The sequence below is a fragment of the Bos indicus genome, chromosome 25 (genome assembly GCF_029378745.1).
Source record: "Bos indicus isolate NIAB-ARS_2022 breed Sahiwal x Tharparkar chromosome 25, NIAB-ARS_B.indTharparkar_mat_pri_1.0, whole genome shotgun sequence".
Classification (NCBI taxonomy): domain Eukaryota; kingdom Metazoa; phylum Chordata; class Mammalia; order Artiodactyla; family Bovidae; genus Bos; species Bos indicus.
In genome coordinates, this window is record NC_091784.1 from 42,485,839 (window position 1) to 42,500,532 (window position 14,694).

General features: G+C 67.3%; 1 protein-coding gene and 1 long non-coding RNA gene across 5 annotated transcripts; one reads left to right on the forward strand and one right to left on the reverse strand.

Moving 5' to 3' along the window:
- Nucleotides 1-1,857: 1,857 nt before the first annotated feature.
- Nucleotides 1,858-5,687, reverse strand: LOC139179793 (uncharacterized). The gene is made up of 2 exons (XR_011564164.1): nt 5,030-5,687; nt 1,858-2,546 (listed from the first exon to the last, which is right to left on the reverse strand). It is a non-coding gene; the product is annotated as an uncharacterized lncRNA (long non-coding RNA).
- Nucleotides 2,688-13,615, forward strand: TMEM184A (transmembrane protein 184A). Of its 4 annotated transcripts, none has more exons than XM_019987823.2 (10): nt 2,688-2,882; nt 6,275-6,370; nt 7,020-7,208; nt 9,548-9,713; nt 10,107-10,197; nt 10,303-10,378; nt 10,508-10,599; nt 11,351-11,520; nt 11,974-12,171; nt 12,849-13,615. In XM_019987823.2, the coding sequence occupies exons 3-10, from the start codon at nt 7,020-7,022 to the stop codon at nt 13,109-13,111; spliced, it is 1,245 nt and encodes a 414-aa protein (XP_019843382.2). In that variant the 5' UTR covers nt 2,688-2,882; nt 6,275-6,370; the 3' UTR covers nt 13,112-13,615. The 4 variants fall into 4 exon arrangements, with proteins under 4 accessions (XP_019843382.2, XP_019843380.2, XP_070636429.1 ...); XM_019987821.2 differs by lacking the exon at nt 2,688-2,882 and adding an exon at nt 3,018-3,206; XM_070780328.1 differs by lacking the exon at nt 2,688-2,882 and having other exon boundaries at nt 5,726-6,370.
- Nucleotides 13,616-14,694: the final 1,079 nt, after the last annotated feature.

Consider the following 14,694-nt stretch of genomic DNA (forward strand, 5'->3'; position numbering starts at 1 on the left):
CGTTCCCTCAGCAGATGCCGGGGCCCCCGGGGAGGCACGTTCACAGCCCCTCAGGACCGTCGGGTAAACCCACAGGCACACACCAGCTGTGGGGTGACCCGGTGACCTGTGTCAGGAGGGCCAGGCAGTCGTACGAGGGTCCACCAGACTTCTAGAGCGGAGCAGATGCCCCTGTGTGGGGAGCTTCAGGGACCTGGGAGCCAGGCCCCCATCAGGGGAAACGGGCAGATCCATGCTGGGCAGCTCAGGGCTCTTCGGCGGCCACATCTGGCTGGGGGCTCTGGGTCCACCTCCCTGCTGCTCGCTCTCAGCCCTGGCCTTTCTCCTGAGAAGACCCTGCCTGGCGTCTGCACTTGGAGGGCCTGCACGGACGCTTTAAAGGCCAGAAAGCAGCTGACCAACAGGAGAAGGGAAAGGCCTGTCCACCCACACGAGAGGGCCCGAGGGGTGACACAGGTCACGGCAGGTGTGGGGACACAGACACCGGAGTAGAAGAGGTGTGTTGGGAGGTCAGCAGCACCTGGGAATGATGGGGGTCACAGCTCCTGGAGGACCGGCGCCTGGCCGGGCACACGGGGCGACGCGAGCACCGCTGGGCCGGAGCCGCCTCCATCCGTATCAGCCTGTAATTAGCACGCTTGTCGTCTAGGCATCAGACGAGTCTGGAAACGCTTCTCCTGCTTGGCCAGCCGGGAACCTGAACCTCGGGTCAGGCTCCAGCCTGGGGCTAAGTCCAGATTTGCAGCTTTGGTTTTCTGACTTGGCCCCTAAATGTACGAGAGGTCTGGTTCACCCTGCCTGTTGGTGAGCTCTGGGCTCACCCTTCAGTCCTGGTAACACGTTTAATCCTCCCGCCCACCCAATGAGGTCTACACAGCAGTTGAGGAAACAGAGGCACGCTGCCACCAAGCGGCAGGGCTGGGGTTTGAAGCAAGCAGAGGGCCCCGAGGGACGCCGTTCACACTGACTCCTTGGATGGGCCACACTGGCTTCCCTAGTACCTCAGCTGGTAACGAATCCGCCTGCAATGCAAGAGACCAGAGTGATCCCTGGGTTGGGAAGATCCCCTGGAGAAGGGAAAGGCTACCCGCTCTGGTACTCTTGCCTGCAGAAGTCAACGGACAGAGGAGCCTGGCGGGCCCCAGTCCATGGGGTCACAAAGAGTTGGACGTAACCGAGCAACTTTCACTTTCCCACGCTGTTCACCCGGCCCCAGCCCCATGCTGGCACTCCCCGGTCCCTTTTCTAAGGGACAGGCCATCCTCGTTGACACGGCGGGCGGACGTCCCTCCGTGCTCTGCGTGCAGGGCTCGTGCGCAGCCTTGTGGCCTCCTGCGCGCCAGGCCCTGGCGGCGCCCCTGCCGTCTGACCGAGTCCTAGTGACTGTGTTAGGAGGCAGGTGGGCAGTGGAGGCAATTGAGGCTCAGCAGGACGGGGCGAGTTGCTCAGGCCCCCAGGGGACCGGCCCCAGGATGCAAACACACTTGAGCCCATCATCTGTGCTGTCCCACAGCTGCCCGCCGGGAATGTGGGGGGACGGCTGACGTATAATTGAAACCAGGGTCCCCAGCGCTGTCCTAAGTGGTACTTATAGCTGCCCAAAGCTGTCGTAGCTATTGAGAGCAAAGACTTCCGTCACTGAAGCCAGCGCCTCGCTGCTCTGCTCTGCCTTGTAAATCAAGACGGGCGGCTCGTGTGAGAAGGCGCTTGGCCCTTTCTGCGGTGCTCTGCTCGCAGCTGCTGTAATTCAGGAGGAGAGACACACTCCAATAAAGAGATCCATAAAGCCGCGGTTTCCGCAGGCAGGGCTGTCGGCTTCGTGGAAATTGTTATTCCTTTAGATGGAAAGGCTGCATATGGTGCTTTACCCAGCAATCAAACTGTAATTACAACTCCCAGCAATTTACGGCCAAATGTGGATAACACACGTGGGGTCGGTGTGCCCGCCCCTGCAACGCCGACAGGTGCAGGAAGCGCCCTTGTTCAAGGCCGTGGCCTTGGACCAACGCAGTGTGGGGTGGACGCGCGGTATGGGGTGGACGCGGGGTGGGGTGAGGTGGTGTAGACACCCCTGCTGCTGAGCTGCAAGCAGAGAAGCCCACGTTCTCCCACTTGCTGCCTTTTCCTAAGTGGACACGGCCTGCAGCCCCAGCTCAGAGTCAAGGGCGGGCCTGCAGCCCCAGCTCAGAGTCAAGGGCGAGTGGGTCCCTTGGCGGTCAAGAGAGGCCAGGAGGGCGGCCATCCTCGGTTATCCATCCAAGCAGTTTGTCCGGGGTTTGATGGAGCCCTGGATCCTCCTGAACCAATTATGACAGACAGCCCACTGAATGAGGCAGCGGGCGCAGGCCCAGCTGGATAAGCTGGCATCGGCTGTTCTGTTTCGTGCCTTGGAGGGAAACTGGAGATCAGGAGGGGGCGCTGGGCAGGGGACGAGGGTGATGGCCGGATCCGCGAGAACGAGCTCAGAGCTGGCTGAGTGGTGTGGAGGTGAGCGCGCCGCCGGCTTTCACAGTCACAGCTGGAGAGCAGGGGGCAGGCCTGGCTTCCTGTGGGGACCAGGGACATCAGAAGGGTACATTCCACACAGACTGCGAGACATGGGAGGTGCCGGAGCCCCGGGAGGCGCGGCTCCCTGACGTGGGGCAGTTGAGGGCAGAAGGGACGGAAGACAGGAAGGTGGAGCAGCGTGAACAGAGCAGGGCTGGGTGGGGGTGCTCCGAGTGTGGCAAACGCCACATCACCCCACTCAACCCTCGCCGCATGTGAAGCGGGCCTCGGACCCCCCGGCCACACAGACGGGCCGGGCAGACGCAGGACCCAGAGCCACAGCAGTCACTGGTCCAGCAAGACCCACGCCTGGAGGTCGGAGCCATGACAGCCAGGTGGGTGGTGGGTGGGAAGGACTGCTGGCCCCAACCCTGGGCAGGGCACGGAGGAGGGTGTGGCTGGGCTACCCAGGCAGGTAGGGCCGGCCTGGCAGGGCAGCTGGGGCGGGCAGCAGGGAGGCATTTGCTGGGTCTGGGGCAGGGCCAGCACTTTCCCAGCAGCAGGCCTATCGGACTGACCCCAGCCGCAGGGAGGAGGCGCGGCAGAGGCCTGGAGGTCTGGCGGTGGTTCCGGACAGCCCGCCACCCCCACAGGCCCGGAGGCCTGCGTCAGACCTGCCTCAGGGGCCCGGCCGGACGGCCGAGGGCGTTACCAGGGAGGTGAGCTGTGTGTGTGTGTGTGTGCGCGCGTGTGTGTGTGTGTGTGTGTGTGTGGGCGTGCCCGCACACCCAGGAGAGAGATGTGTCCAGGCTGGACCCCTGTGCACCCCTGGAGAGAAACACCCACACCCTGAGATTCTGAGCTTCACAGCAGTTCTATCCCCAGCCCACCTCCACCCCAGAGGCTGTGCCCCCTGCCAGGCACCCCGTGCCCCGGGTGCCACCCCGCGGCCAAAGAGGCCCTCAGGCCAGCCCGGTCAGGCCAGGCCCAGGTCAGCACCCCAGTCTGCTCTGGGGCAACAGGCAGGTATGGACAGGCCCCGGGCAGGCACAGGCTGTCCCGGGGACCAAGGCAGCAGGCCTGGCAGGGACTCGGCTGGGCACGGGCAGGAAAGAGGGCAGGATGCAAGGAGAAAGCCTCGTGTGGGTCCCCGCGCATCGCGGGGCAGGGCTGGTTGGCTCGGTGACTGGGCAGCAGAAGGCCACCCACGTGCGCTCGCTGGCGGGACCCTCGCCCAGCCCCCGGCGGCGGCAGCCGAGGCCGCCTTTGGGAGGAGCCGGCAGCGCCTCCCGAGTCCCATGCTGACCAGGGCTGCCCTGCCGGACACGGCCATCATCGCCCGCAGAAACCGGGGCCCGGAGAGGCCACAGTCGGCCATGGCCACAGACACAGTGAGAGGCCCTCAGGCTCCCAGGCCTGCCTCTGCCTGGGGCCGGGCACCCCCGGCTTCAGGCCCAGGGCTCCGCCCAGGTGAGGAGCCAGCACCTTGGACAGAGAGAGGCCATGCTTCCAAAACTGCCCCCAAACTAGAGCTGGAAGGCCCCTCAGCGCCTCCCCCGCCGCCAAGCTAAGGCCCAGAGGGAGTGGAGGAGGGGCTCGGGGCCTGCAGGCTGGTGGGCAGCCAGGCCGGGACTCATCCCCCGCGGGCTGCAGAGGCGTCCTGGGGCATGACAGCCGCCCTGTGCAGGCCGTGCGGGTGTGGGCTGAGTCACCGGCCGTTCTGCTGGCAGCAGCCACAGCCCAGGGGTGAGTCCTTTCACTGCCTGTGGGCACTGTCAGCGAGGGCCTAGGGGGCATCAAAGGACCCTGGTGGGCTGCTCTCGGCACGGGAAGGGCCTGGATGCAAGGAGGGCAGGCAGGGAGTCTGCCCCCGCATGACCCCGGAGATGTCCCCAGGCAGCAGGCCGGCCTAGAAAGGGGCTGGCTCGGCAGGAATGCCTGGAGGGAGGTTCGGTGCCCGACCCAGGCTGAGTGCCCCGGGTGTCAGGTCCCTGAGGTGAGGGGCAGGCGCTGGGACGAGGGCGCTGAGGTCTGTGATGGGTCTGCAGCGTCCCAGCCTCCCGCAACCCGGCCGGGAGCCACCTGGGGCCCCGTCACCTGTCATGGGACCCGCATTCAGGGGCCTCGGCCTCTGGGTGGGCAGGTTTGTCCCGAGACAGGCTCAGTCAGTGTCCAGCCCCAGGAGGGCGAGCAGGAAGTGTGGCTGTGACAGCGTAAGGCCTCCTTTGGCTGAAGAGTCCCATGGTGGCTGAAGGGTCAGCCTCGCCCTGGCCCTTCCCAGGACTGGGTGCTGAAGTCCTTGCCTCCCCAGACCCGGGACCCTTCGCCAGTCACGCGCGGGCTTGGCACAGCTGGTCCTTCCCTCTAAGCGGGAGAAGCCACGCCTCACCCCCCCAGGGCTCCTGATCCTGCCACGCCTGGTACGTGGCCCTGCTCTGCGGTCTGCGATCTGCGGTCTGGGGCTCAAGGAAGGAGCAGGTGGGGCAGGGCCTGCAGTCTGCACACAGCAGCCCACGGAAGGGTTGGTGGAACCCAGACTCACCTTTGCAGACGAGAAAACAGAGGCACAGTGAGGTGAAGGGGCCTCCGAGGAGGCTGGGATCCCGGCGGCAGGCGGGGCCGAGGCAGCCGCTGGGGCGACCTGATCAGGAAGCCGCAGGACGGGCGGGCGCCCAGGCTTACAACGTGTGGCCACCGCGCAGTGGGCAGACGGGGCTGGGGGCCCGAAGGAACTCGTGGCGGCGGGAGAAGCCACAGGCCGCAGCAGCCACCTGCCAGGCAGCATGGGAGCCCATGCGCAGGGCGCTGGCTCCCCGGGGCCCGGGCGTGGGCTGGGCAGGGCACAGCGATCCTGACGCGCCTGTGGAATTGAAGGAGGTGACATTTGGGACGCAGGATGACACTGGGCCCAGGGGACTCTGGCCAAGGCAGCCTGCAGGGGTCTGGGGGAGGGGCAGTCCCAGGCTTTCCGGGTCAGGACCAGGGCCTCAGGGCGTATCTGGGGGCTCCCTGGGCAACCATATGGGTGGACGGGCGCAGGCGCAGGGGCCGGCAGCCTCTCTGGAGCACCCCCATACCCCTGGGGAGCCCAGTCACGTCTCCCCAACAACTCCCGCCTCTGTAAGGAGCCTGATGCCTTGACCCAGGGCCTCAGGGAGGGTGGGCAGCACCAAGGAAAGACCATGTGGGCAGGTGCCCGCGCTGACGCCCGCCAAGGCGCCCCCTGCCACCCCGAGGCCGGGCGGGCGAGCCCCCGGCCCTGCCAGGGCTGACCCCGCAGGCCCAGCTGCCTTTCTCACTCACCCAGGCCCCTCCTCCCCTCCTCCAGCAGACAAACACAGGAACATTCCCAGTAGACTTTTGGGGGCTGGGACCCAATAATAGATTTAACCATTTTAAGGGGCATTTAATCCACCCTCGATGTCACGCTATGCCCACTGTCTCCTCGGAGAACTCCATCAGCCCAACGGGAAGCCTGTACCCACAGGAGTGCAGCCCACCCTGGCCCGCCGCAGACCCACCCCCTGTCTCAGGCCCCCGTGGGCCTGGCCTTCTGGTCCAGGCAGGTGAGGGCACCTGGCGGCAGGCAGTCCGGGAGCCAGCCGCCTGGAGCAAGCAGCCGGGGGAGGGATAGAGTGTCATGGGAGGGGCCCGCCTTCGCGCCGCCCCTCTGCTGGCCCGCCCTCCGCCTGAGGCTGGGGGGGCCACGGGGCTGTGCCTGCTGGTTGCCGCCCCTCCCGGGGCCTGGTGTGGCCTCCCAAAGGTAGCCCGGTCCCACCCCCACCAGGGCCGCCTGCCGGGTTCACTGGCCACGCAAACGACCAGCCTGGCTTCCCTAGAGGCCCAGCGCCCAGGACTGGCTGGGGAGCTTCCTGCCTGAGAGGTAGGTGCTGGGCCCTGTGACCAGGGCCGGAGGGCGGGGTGGAGGCCTCGAGTGCGAGAGCGGGGAGGTGCCTGGCGCCCCAGCAGGTTACAAGAGGCTGCAGAGCGGGCACCCAGGATGGGCGAGCAGTCCTGGGGTGGCCAGGAGCCCTGGCCAAGCAGGACGCCAGATGGTCAGGCAGGCAGGCTGGGTGGGTGGGTACCGGGCGCGCCCCCCACCCCGTCCGCTGCTGAGGGCAGGGCCAGTCTGGCTGGCTTCCCAGACCCCACCCCCGGCAGGCAGGGCCACGGGGACTCCCCGACTTCCTCTGATGTCTTTGGCTCCTGGACGCAGGCTCCCCCAAGCCCAGGACACCAGAGGGGGCATCGCCCCAGGTCACGGGCGGGCGGCTGGTGTCTGCGCCCAGGCAGCAGACACCAGAAAGGAGAGCACCTCGGGGCCGGGCCTCGGAGTTGGGTCCCTGCACACAGAGGGCTGCCCAGAGCCCAGGCACGCAGGCAGGAGGATCTGCCTGGCACCCTTGTGGGAGGGCCGTTGGCCAAAGCCCAGCTTGGCCGCGCAGCCCGGCGCTGCGGCCCGCCCACATGCCGCCCGCCCCCAGCGCACCTTTGCCCTCTCCACGCCCCATGTGCCCTTCCTCCCTCTACAGATGACTGACACCCCGGGGCTCCTGGGCACCCCCTTGGTGTGGACGCCACCGGCCAGGCCTGCGGGACCGCAGATGGAGCGTGCCGGGAACGGCTCCCAGGGCCCCGGGCCCCTCTTCCTCACCTCACCGCTGGCCCGCGGCGTCTCGGGCGTCTTCGTGTGGGCGGCCCTGGTGCTCACCGGCCACCAGGTGAGCCTCCCCTAGGTGCCCCCTGGGGACCCGCAGCCCAGCCCCAGGGGGCCTGCTCGGCCTTGGGGCAGACCCTGAGGCCTGGCTGGCTGGAGGAGCAGCGCCCCGGGGCTCACCACAGCCACGTGGGGCCAGGGAGGGTCAGGGGACACAGAGAGCCGGGCGGGAAGACAGATAGCCTCCGCCCAGCAGTGGGAAGAACTCTCGCTGGATGCCCGGCCCCCCCACCCAACCCCGGGGCGCTTTGTCAGGCCGTGGGTCCATTCGCTGAGGTCAGCGGCAGGGTCCGCTTTCGCGGACGAGGAGAGTGAGGCTGTGAAAGACTGGGGGTCTTTCCCAGGCCCACGTTGCTGGGAGGGGAAGAGTCCTCTACTCCCGGGGGTCAGAGCGTGGCTGGAGGGGCCCAGAGCTGGGGACCCAGGTCGCCCCAGGTGGAACTGCCAGGCCTGGCAGAGAGAGTGAGGGAGTGGCTGGGGGGCGGTGAGAGGCGGTGCTTGGGGGCAGCGTTGGGCAGTGGGTACCAGGCATCACAGACAGCAGAGCAGCTCGGGAGCCCAGGACCAGCCCAAAGAGGTACGAGTGCAGGTTGGCAGGAGAGGGCTTCCCCGGGCTGGAGGCACTCCCCGGACATGTGGGAGTTTGGCCCTCAGCCAGGGGTGCTGGGGAGCCAGAGGAGGCTGCGGTTGGGCACCAAGGGCAGAGTGGCCCCGTAGGATGGCTTGGCTGGCATCGTTGCAGAGGCTGGACTGGCGGAGTGAGCCTGCGGCAGGGGCAGTCAGGAGACTGGCTGGCAGGACAGCAGGAGGCCAGAGGCCTCGAGGCAGGGCCGTGGGGGCCGATGCCCCCCCAGTGAGAGTCGCCCCCAGGCTGGTGCATGTCTAGGCGTGGCCTCAGATAACCGGTCGTAAGGGGGACAGGGCAAGCATGTTAGGGTGGGCCAGGTGCAGCCGAGAGCGGCAGGAGAAGGTGGCCCTTTCCTGTTGGGGCCATCCGGGAGGCCTTCCTGGAGGAGGCAGTATTTGCCCTGAGTTTTAGCAAGCTGTCCCGGAGCATCTGGATGGGTAGACAAGACAGGTGGGTGGTGCGTTTGCATCACACGGAAGCCAGGCCTTCTTCCTGGTGGCAGCATGGCTTTAGGTTCCCAGGCGGCTGTGCTTTGTGGGACAACGAGCACCCGGGGGGGTGGGCACCCAGTGTCCTGGGTCCAGGCTGTCCCAGTTCCAGCCACAGTCTGGGCCTTGGCTTGGCCCTCTGTTCAGCCCTGACCTTCTGGGAGCGTGTGTCTGGAGCCCAGTGTCCCGGGGCCCCACGGCCTGGGCAGGGCTTACGGAGAGCCTGTGGGCGGCATTTCCCAGGCCCCCACCTCCTCTCCTCCCCCCACCCCAACAGGGAGTCCCTCACTCTCCACCCAGGGGGACAGAAAGCGACTCAACTCTCACTTTAAAGACGGGGCACTGAGGCCTGAGGGGACAGCGGCTTGCCGAGGCCCGCAGCGGGCAGTGCGTGCCCAAGGGCCCGAGTCTGTCTCCTGATAGCTGGTCAAGCTGTGCCCTTCCCAATGCACCCGCTGGGGAGGGAGCAGCTGATAAGGAGCCTGATGATGCCAGCCTGCCCCCGCCACCCCGGGCTGTGCCCCCAGAGGCTGGGCTTCTGCGCTCAGCCTGCCCCTCCCCCTTCCCTCATGGCGCTTCCTCCAGGAAGCCCCCCAGGGGTGCTGGGGCCCATGGCCAGCTACCTGTTTGCCTGGCTCCCTGTGCTTCTTCCCCTCACTGCTTTTTCATGTCCTCGTAGAAAACAAAGATGATGTAGGAAGGTTACAGGCGATCATGGGGACTACCCATCTGTCCCTTTCATCCAGGGATGTCCTCCCCTTCGTCTCTGCCCGGCTCTGGCACACACCTGGGCCCTACTTGCTTTGCCGTCCTGTTGCGTTCTCTCGGAGCAGCCCCCCAGGCTGGTGCCCGGGGCTGAGGGTCGCCCTCTGCAAGGCAGTCAAGGGCCCACCACCAGGCTCGGTCTCCTGTGTCCCTACGATGAACATCCTTGAACGTGAATCCTGTCCTTGTCTCTGAATAAATCTGTTCCGTGGGCTAAGTCCCGAGGAGGGGTCGGAGGCATCAGCTGTTCTAATGCCCCATGTCGCCGTGCCATAGTGCTCCGCAGGCCAGCGTACATGCCCACCCCTGAATGAATGAGCACGCCCGTGACTATGCACGCTCCTGGTGCGCAGCGTCGGCTCAGGGCAGGGCCCAGCGAGGCTGGCTCTGCTCCCTCCCGCTGGCTGGGGGCTGGGGGCGGGCGGGCAGCGAGCCCCAGGCCTGCCTTCTCTGCCTGCCCAGATCTACCTGCACCTGCGCTCCTACACGGTGCCCCACGAGCAGCGCTACATCATCCGCCTGCTGTTCATCGTCCCCGTCTACGCCTTCGACTCCTGGCTCAGCCTCCTCCTCCTGGGGGGCCACCAGCCCTACATCTACTTCGACTCCGTGAGGGATTGCTACGAAGGTGGGTGCTGCCAGCTCTCCAGGGCCCCGGGAGCGAGTGAGGGGCTCCCAGGGGCTTGCACAGCCCCTGCCAGCCTGAGTCTGGCTTAGCGAGGGCCCCGCCAGATGGCCAGATCAGGGGTGCCAAGGAGATTCCCGGGCTCCCAAGGTGGGGGAGGGGCTGCAGCTGGGCCGGCCGGAGCCTGGGAGAGGCCGTCGGCCAGGTCGTGGGGGAGTCAGAGCCACAGGGACTGCTCTGGCCCCACCCCCCTGCCCGGGGGAACGTCCCAGGGCTGGGCTGCGAGCCCCGTGAGGAGTGTGTCTGTGTCTCCTGGGCAGGGGGTGCCCAGGAGCTCTGCGTGGCCAGCGGGCCTCGTGGGCGGCCCAGGCTCACTGCCCACACCCTGCTCTGCAGCCTTTGTCATTTACAGCTTCCTGAGCCTCTGTTTCCAGTACCTGGGGGGTGAGAGCGCCATCATGGCTGAGATCCGGGGAAAGCCCGTCCGGTAAGCTTCTGCCCAGAGCCCGCGGGTCCCCCACCCCCTGCTGGGCAGCCAGGACACTCTGGGGGTATCCTCCGCGGACACGCCTCAGGGACTCCTGCACCCCAGGACCAGCTGCTTCCACGGCACCTGCTGCCTTCAGGGCATGACCTACTCCATCGGCTTTCTGCGCTTCTGCAAGCAGGTGAGTCCCTGGGCCGCCCGGCCAGCCCCCCACAGCCCCTGCGCACCCAGCATGCTGGGCTGGCTCTACTGGGCTGGCTCCTCACCAGTGGCCCCCAGCCACCATCCTCAGCCCCTCCCCGACCCCCAGGCCACGCTGCAGTTCTGCATTGTGAAGCCCATCATGGCCTTGGTCACCATCGTCCTGCAGGCGTTCGGCAAATACCACGACGGGGACTTCAAGTGAGGCCCGGCCGGGATGCGGGCAGGGCAGGGTGGGGGCCGGAGCGGGAGGCAGGGCTTAGCACAGGGGGAAGGGCCGGGGGCAAGGCTGTGGCAAACAGACCCTTGTTCCCACGTGAGGCCTAGGAACCCCAGGGCCTCGCGGCCCCGACCCCACGGCCCCCGGACAGCCGGGGTGGAGTTAAGGGCACCCAGGGAGCCAAGCTCCGCCCTCGTAACGTGCCCCTGGGCCAGGGCCTCAGGAACATCCCACACGCATGTGCACTCCTGCTCGCATCTCAAACGCCTGCGCACTCCTGCACATAGCCACACGCATGCGCACTCCTGCTCACGTGCACACATGTTCACACATGCACATGTGCAGGCACACGCTGTCACAGAGGAGCGCACACATGCGCGTGCACACATAAGGCTCACGTGTGCATGCGTGTGCACACATGTTCCTGCTCACACAGTCACATGCACACCAAGGCCCGCACACGACGTGGGTTTGCCTTGCACAGGGCTGTTCCTATGGAGGGAGGTTGGGGAGGGGCAGCGGGGCTCCTGCCTGGAGGGGGCGGGAGCTGGAGACCAGCGCCCCTCAGCTCCTCGGCCTCCCCGCCAGGTGCCCCGTGCGGCCCTGGAGGGGGGCCCAGGTCTGAGTCTCTGCGGTGCCCAGGCTGGGGGCTCAGGGCGGTGGCACAGTGGGTGCGATGGGGTTGGGCACAGCACTGTGGCCGCCCTAACGGGCTCCCGTCCTGGCCCGCAGCGTCCGCAGCGGCTACCTGTACATCACCCTCGTCTACAACGCCTCGGTCAGCCTGGCGCTGTACGCCCTGTTCCTCTTCTACTCTGCCACCAGGGAGCTGCTGCAGCCCTTTGAGCCCGTCCTCAAGTTCCTCACCATCAAGGCCGTCATCTTCCTCTCTTTCTGGCAGGGTGGGTGGGCACGTTCCTGGTGCCCTCAAGCCCAGCCCCACCCCCAGCTGCAGCCCTGGTCAGCCGGTGGCCCTCTCAGTAGGGGAGACAGCGAGGACCCCCCAGCAGATGGGGCCTGATGTGGGGAGTCAGGACGCCCAGAGGGGTGCTGGAGCCATGCACCCACCACCCCCTGGGCACTCCCGGCCCCCACTTCTCAGAGGACAGTGAGCAGCTGGGGCCAGGGGGAGAGCAAGACAGGCCCTTGGGAATTCTTGATGCCCGCTGTGCCGCCAAGGACCCAGCACTGGAGGCACCCAGTCCCCCTGAACTGAGCTCAGACCCTGCAGACCCCTACCAAGCTCACGCAGCCTCGGCTGGGTGGGGGGGGCGGGGGCGGGTCTTGGCTGGGGTCGGCTCCCGTCCAGCCTCCTGTCCGGAGCAGCTGACTGAGCAGCCATCACCACTCCCCAGGGCTGCTGCTGGCCATCCTGGAGAGGTGTGGGGTCATCCCCGAGGTCCAGGTCATCGATGGGAGCACAGTGGGGGCCGGCACAGTGGCCGCCGGCTACCAGAACTTCATCATCTGCATTGAGATGCTCTTTGCGTCCATCGCCCTGCGCTATGCCTTCACCTGCCAGGTGTACTCGGAGAAGACAGAGAGCTCACCAGGTATGCAGGGCCCGCAGCCCGGGTGAGGAGCTCCTGGACCGTCTCTAGGGCAGGGGTGCTGGGGGGGCCTGGGCAGCTCCCAAACCACGCCTCTGTTCCCCATCTCACCGTGGTGGGCAGGGAGACGGCCCCAAGGAAGGAACGAGCCCCAGCAGGGGCGTCACCTTCACACAGTCCCAGGGAGGAGACCAGGGGCTGGATGAGCTGAGTGAGTCCCTGCGCTGATAGACAGTTCCTTGCCCCCTGGGCCTGAGGGGTCCTCACCAGCACCCCCAGGCACTCAGACAGGCCTGGCAGGAGAGTCGGGGAGCTGGCTGGCGCTGGTGTCCCTAGAGAAAGGCCCATGTGGGTAGGGACGGGCCTCAGCCTGGACTGGTCAGCCTGGAGTGGTGAGGAGATGAAGGGATCACCCCAAGGTGAAGATAAGGTGGGGGCCAACCCAAGGCGACCTGGCAGAGGGTCTGGGCTGGGAGTGCCCCAGGGCTGGGCTGAGATCCAGGGATCCTGGAGTCACCCCCTGCTGGCTGAGCCAGGACCTGGACATGCAGAAAAGAGGCCTCAGCCCTGGGCAGTGCGCAGGCTGGCAGGGAGGAAGCCAGGTCCTGGGGGCTGGGCGCATGAGGGGCGGGGTGGTGCGTGCCCGGGGTGCGCCCAGCCCACCCACCGCCCGCCACCAGCCCCCTCAGCACCCATGCAGAGCATCTCCAGTGGCCTCAAGGAGACCATGAGCCCGCAGGACATCGTGCAGGACGCCATCCATAACTTCTCACCCGCCTACCAGAAGTACACGCAGCAGGCCACACAGGAGGCCCCCCGGCCCGGCCAGGGCAGTGTGCCCTCACCCCGCACGCCCACCCACAGCCCAGATGGCGGCCCCGGTGGGGGCAGGAAGGGCCGCAACGTGGAGAAGAGGATGCTAATACCCGCGGAGGAGCTGTAGGGGGCCTGCGGTTAGCGGCCACCTGGAAAGGACAGGGCGCCCTGCCCGCTGACCATCTTGCCAAAGGTCAGGCCTCTCCTGGGAGCCTCCTGCCCACCCACCTGCGGCCGGTGGAGTGGGTCACCTGGTAGCCCTGCCAGGCGCCCAGGGGCCGCTCCCTCACCCGGTGGGCCCGCAGCCCCAGAAGAAGGCACTTGCGCCCACCTGGTGACCCCAGGGACCTGCCGGGCTCCCCCGGCCGGCAGCTCAGGCAGCCTCCCCGTATGGACAGAACCCGGGCGGGGCAGCCGGGAGCTGCAGGCCACACGGGAGGGCTCCACATGGGCTGCGGGAGGCGGGGTGGGCCCTGGAGGGAGGGGCCGAGGTGCAAGCCCCCAAGTCAGCCGGCCCGCCAGGCAGAGGGTGTGCTGGCTGTGGGTTGGGGGGGCAGGGCCCCCTGCGGAGGGCAGAGGGTCTCCTGGTGAGCTGCACATGTTCATACATAAACAGCCAGGTTTTCCAGTGCCTCCAGCGAGCTGTGTCCCTGCAGGGTCAGCACTCTGACGGATGGATTGCAGGGTGGGGGGCACAGCTGACACCACCCTCCCTAGTCTGGGTGCTGCGGGGAAGGTCTCATCCACTATGGGGCGACCGGCTACGGTCACAGCTCCGAGCAGGCGGGCAAGGGGCTTGGACCTGAGATGGGGCGGCCTGCCCCTTGCAGGCCCTGAGATCCAGAGCCTCTGCTCTCCCGGTTCAAGGCCCTGTGCTGCCCTGCCTGGGATGGATTGAGAAGGCTGGGTGTGCAGAGCCCAGAGGCCAAGGAAGGAACTGTTCCCTGGAGCTGCCTCCCCATCCTCTCCCCTTCCCTGTGCCAGGCTGGCGTGCGGGGGGAGCCTGGGACCCGGGAAGGGGAACAGGAGCTGGGGAAGTGAGGGTGGGCCCCAGGCGTCGGGGTTCAGCACCTGGGGAGGGGGCAGCAGCCACCCGGGAGGCTGAGTCGATCCAGTGTGTCTAGGGGAAGGAGCAGGGTGGGGGCAGTGGCCCAGCTGGGTGGGCAGGAAGGCCCGGGTACCACCCAGGTGCGATGCCCCCCGCCTCCCGGTCGCTGGCCCCCACCTCACCAGGGAAAGAGCGAATGGCCGAAGGGCTCGGGGAGGCTCAGCCAGGCAGAAATGGCCTGTGGTGTCCGGGCCAGAGCATCACCCCTGGGCCTGGGGACACGGGGCTCAAGGCCAGCGGCCTCTCCCAGGGCCCAGCCCGCCTGCCTGATAAGATAGGCTGGCCTCCTCCCTGCCACCCCCTGGGAAGTCCCCACCTGCCTTATCACCCTCTGCGGCTGTCAGACCAGCGCGGGGAGGCCCCTCGTCTGTCAGTTGGTGTGGGAGCAGCCACGGGGCTCCCCAGAGACGTGCCGGCCCAGGAGGGAGGTTTTCTGGAGGCTGTAGAACAGGCCTCTGCGGCTCCGTGGTGAGACGGGGGCGCGGCAGCCCGGAGGCTTTGTCCGCAGGGACCTCCGTGTGGTGGGAGTTGCCCAAAGCTGTGCACCAGGAGGGCCCGGGGCCAGGCCTCCTCCTGGAGACCCCAGGGTGGTGGGGTCCTGG